Below are 5,019 nucleotides of genomic sequence, written 5' to 3'. Positions count from 1 at the left end.
ACAATACACTATTTCTTTACATTAACCACATTTATAAAACACTGTACAGCAAACGTTTTACATGGGCATACATTGTATATACATTAAATTAAACAGTAAAAATTGTTTAGACAACAAATCGTCAAGTAACATCACTGCAAATCATGAATACTATTGTTTGGTTATAGATATATCTACGACATGGAAATTTAAAAAATCGTAACAAGCATTGCGATACATGAATTTGTTTTGACGACATCTTAAGTTTGTGATTTATATAATGAAATATGCGGTTTTTTTTTACTATGAACATCTGTTTTGTTTACTACATACTATTGGCTGACTGAAATACCTTCCCTCTAGAAAAAGTCAGAAAAAGAGATTATAAAACAACAATCATATCGAAAATACATCCTAAAATAAACGTCTTTGGAATTCCTCGATATACGTTATATTAACTCAAATCATGATTTATAAATTTAAACAGGGTTTGTAACGCACGTAATTTGTTTTCAGAGATAATTCAGAAAATGTTTCCACCATATATCACACTTTAGATGTAGTAACAGGATACATAGCCATATATTAAACATAAGTTCAACGATCTTGAATATGAGTTAAGTCACAATAGAATATTTACAAAAGTCTACACCGTTCAGATGCGGTTATATTTTATACATTCTCTAAAAGTTCTGCTACTTGTGCGTACTAGGAATTTACGACATGGTAATTATAAGAAATATGATGAGAAGTATTGTGTTTATCAAAACAAATAACATGAAAAACAACAAGTTCAGATTGGATGCTACCGCTGTCCAATCTAAATCAACATCTCTTAGCGGCCGAGCAAAGGTACTTATGTCTTCGGATAGGTCGACATCTGAACTGGGCAGTGCAAGGGTACCGATAACCTGGGCTTTACTTTCATCTCCTTTGCCATTCTCCTTTGTGTATTTTTCTATAATAATCTGCGTGTCAGATGGCGACAGTTCAGGGAAAACTTTCCTTTTTTGTTGTTTTATAAGGAAAGATATATTAACAAGTTTAATCCACCAACTATTTACAGGAACTTGTGTTGTTCTCGACGCTAGACGTAGAGTGATGCTTGACAAACAAGTCTCCAGACCCCCGACACAGAATTGGACGATCAGATAAACTGTCAAAATACACGTTTCAGTTGACGTCACAGGGAGGGACTCCTTCACTGGGCCAATGAATACAGCAAATGCCAGAAATATTGCGACCCCAAAGGAAGTGTTCTCTCCTGAATTGATAGGAATGATGAAAATGAAACAGTTCATGTATGACAAAAGTATGATAGGTATAAGTGTGTGGACTATCTGATAAAAGGGTCGCCTTTTAACTTTTAAATCAAATTTCACAGAAGATAATTGTCCATTCTCATTTGTCTCCACTTGTATTGATGATCCGAGATATTCCCATTCTGTGTTTAATTCATCGGACGTTATCGTTATATGGTCTGCTGATGATATAAACTGTTGCTCAGCCGCTGATCTGAGCCACGCTATGATGTGAATAGTACATTTCTGTTCGTCGAATGGATATTTCTTTATGGTTATCATGCATGAAGTCTTCATGGCCGCGTCTGGCCACCATGCCATCAACCCGTCGGAAAAGATCTGAACGCTGGATATACTCTTAAGTATACCATTTCTATCATCATTCGAGTTAATGACAGTCACGGAGGGTAGCCAGACCATCGAGGGACTCACCACAATATGTGAAACTGGATATTCACTCACATTCCATGCCAACAACTCATTCTTCCACGTCAACGAGAACCATCCTATTGTTAATAGTTCTTGGGTTTCTTCTGCTATTTCGTACGACGATATGAAAAATGAAACATCCACGACTACAGGAGAACTGGAGTTTGTTACAGGTCTCGCGTGTGTGTTGTAACCAGTGAAGAGATGTTCCAACAGTTCCGTCTCTTTGTTCGCAGCACTACACGTTATGTCCGAAATACATGACAGAACAAGAAGTACCAAAGACACGCTGATGCCTGTCTTAAAAGGCATCTTACTTCCAGCTGTTTTGTCCTGCTGTTTTACTGTGATCGTGGCTGTAAAACTTGCCCTACTGGAGAGAGACTACGTAATTTTGACTTGAAATAAGCCACCACATTCACTCCAAAATAATCAATGTCTACTTCGGAGTATCAGTAAATATGTGTCCAGGTAATGGCCCTATTCATCGTACCATTAATACACTGATGTCCAGATATAGTGACGCAAATAAAGAAAGTTTTAATGACAGGTAAATACTATTGTAGTACCTGTCCACAGGTTTGTACAACAGTGTAAAACATATGTTACTGTATCTAAGGTAGCAATATACAACGGTAATGATCTTGAATAAACAATTGTTTTCAAAATCTGTTGAATCAGTGGAGTTTAATAAACATTGTATAGAGAGAAAACAATGACCATCAACTTACGAAACATGTCTATGTAAACATTTAATTACATAGTTAAAATACTCAAACAAAATGATGATCATATGGCGATTAGCAATGCCATTTAAAGTTCTTTCGATGAAAACTCGTCGAAATGTGTATGAACAATCGACTTTCGTGTTACCGCATTGTTCTGTTGATTTTCCCAAACATCAATTTATTGTTTCGTTCTACTTACAGCATAACACTTATTTACGTAAAGCAGAAGCTTTCTTTACGTACGACATATTTCTTCATTACTTTCAGCATACTTTACTAACAACATAGTATTTCTTTAATCTTTATTTACTTTCAGCATAATTGTTTTTACTTACAGCATACTCTTTCTATACTTACAGCATAATCTATTTTTTACTTACAGCATACTCTTTCTATACTTACAGCATAATCTATTTTTTATTTACAGCATACTCTTTCTATACTTACAGCATAATCTATTTTTTACTAACAGCATACTCTTTCTAACTTACAGCATAATCTATTTTTTAATTATAGCATACTCTTTCTTTATTTTCAGAATTATATTTCTTTACATACAGCATACTTTTTCTTTGCTTACAGCATAAACTTTCTTTTCTTAAAGCATACTCTTTCTTTAATCTTTCTTTACTAATGGCATAATGTCGCTTTTCTTATAGCAAAATCATTCTTTACTTACGATATAATCTGTAGATAAAACTATTTATGTAAAGACTTAATAGATTCACTTCGTGGAGTGACATACGGACAGACAACAGACATGGATGATGATATTAGTACACAGTTGTGAATTACACGGGATCATATTTTGTTAAACATATGACTGGGGCTCTTAGAAAATACAGCGAAAAAGAAATCGTGAAAAAGATGGAATTTCTGATCAACAACATCTTTGAGCTGTTGAGTTTGCTGACCAGATCTCCCAACAGACTTTTAGCATTTTCATGGGAACAAATTGTACCCTTTTGTTGGGCGGCTTGATTTTGTTTTCATACAAAGCAGAAAATATGGAAGAGCTTATCAGAACAGGTGGCCTTGCAAAGTCTTTCAATTTCAGGTATATTGACGATGTTTTAACTTTAGATAATATACACGTAGTTAACCATGTCGATCGGATATATCCTGTATAGGGTATGACTTAGGGTATGACGGGTGTCATCGATGGAGCAGAAGACGCTTTTTCTTCCGGAGCACATTGTCTTATTCGCTCTGTACCTCTTTTAAAAGTCTACATGGGAATCTATATCATCGATTTTGAATTTGTATTATGTTATTCGTTATTTTGTCGGTATTCGTTATTATGTCGGTATTCTTTGTAATTTTTCAGTGATACAATTATATGTGGAGAGCCTGACTTAATATTATATATTAGATTACTACAATAACTTAAGGATATAAGAGTTGTAAAAATAACAGAAAAAACAACAACAACAACAACAAAGTTTTATAGCCTTCTTTTTTATATTGATCTTTCTCTTCTGCATTTAAAGAAGATATTCCAACAATACAACTAAACAATCATTTGAAAAGCGGTGTTAACGATAAAACATTAAATGAAATAAAAAAATTGATAATAATGAATAAATAACACACCAACAATTAACCAAATTAACATACCAATAACAGATCTATAAATAACACGCTAACGGCACTACAAAGAATTTTATATTAGTTTTTTAATGTCTCCATAATCTCATAAAGAGTTTCCCAAGGTCGTTATACCGGTATTTCAAATTGGCATGAGTCCAAATTTAGGGCGAGAGTCCATTATTACAGGTCAAAAGAGAGGTCAAGATGGCTATATTAGGTCCATAATTTCACAAAAGTCATTATTTTTGTTGATATTGGATAGATTTAAGAATGATATACATATATAAATCCTGAACTGATATAAGCATTTCTATTGATCGTGATATGCAGTTAAGGCGATCCTCCGGGCTCCAGCAGCAGCGGGGGTTACCTTTATTGAAATTTATTAAACTTTGAGTCTTTGCAATTCCTCCATCCAGATTTTAACATTAAAAACTATTTTGAGTTTATTTTGGTCGCTTATGATCACTGACGAGAACGTCGAAACATCTTATTGTATCCATAATATCATTGAAAGGTCGTAGAAGGAGGAAATAGTTGTATGGTGTCCCTAACATCACTGACGATTCTTAGAAGAAGTAAACAACTGTGTGATGTCCCTAACATTCATCACACGTCCAAGAAGGACGAAACTACTGCATGATGTCCCCAACATCAATGGCGGGTCATAAAAGGACTGAACAGCTGTATGATGTAGTTAATTAAATTTTGGCTCCACGGTGTTTAACTTTTAATTTGTTTCGAAAGGTGATAATATCTTCAACCATTGGTTAGTATTTATAGAAAAAAATATAAGCCTCTATATATATCAACAAGATGTAATACTCGAAAAGTCAGAAGTGGGGCTGAGCTTCGATTCACTTTTAATTTAAGTTCAATTCGTCTAAAATATCAAATGCACGCAAACTTCAGTAGGGTACCTTGGTTTAGAATCCTTAAATATCAATGCATATCGTTCTTTTGTCGTGTAACAATGATTTAAAGATGACAAA

The 5,019-nt window shown here is 34.1% G+C and overlaps 1 protein-coding gene across 1 annotated transcript; it reads right to left on the bottom strand.

Moving 5' to 3' along the window:
* Window positions 1-331: 331 nt before the first annotated feature.
* Window positions 332-2,021, bottom strand: LOC117318322 (acetylcholine receptor subunit beta-type acr-3-like; the record flags this gene model as incomplete). Its single annotated transcript, XM_033873324.1, has 2 exons — window positions 789-2,021; window positions 332-338 (listed from the first exon to the last, which is right to left on the bottom strand). Coding segments are annotated over exons 1-2 (1,240 nt in total), but the record flags the coding sequence as incomplete, so codon positions are not given.
* Window positions 2,022-5,019: the final 2,998 nt, after the last annotated feature.

The sequence above is a fragment of the Pecten maximus genome, unplaced genomic scaffold (assembly GCF_902652985.1).
Source record: "Pecten maximus unplaced genomic scaffold, xPecMax1.1, whole genome shotgun sequence".
Classification (NCBI taxonomy): Eukaryota; Metazoa; Mollusca; class Bivalvia; order Pectinida; family Pectinidae; genus Pecten; species Pecten maximus.
This window is presented reverse-complemented; position numbering and strand designations above follow the sequence as displayed.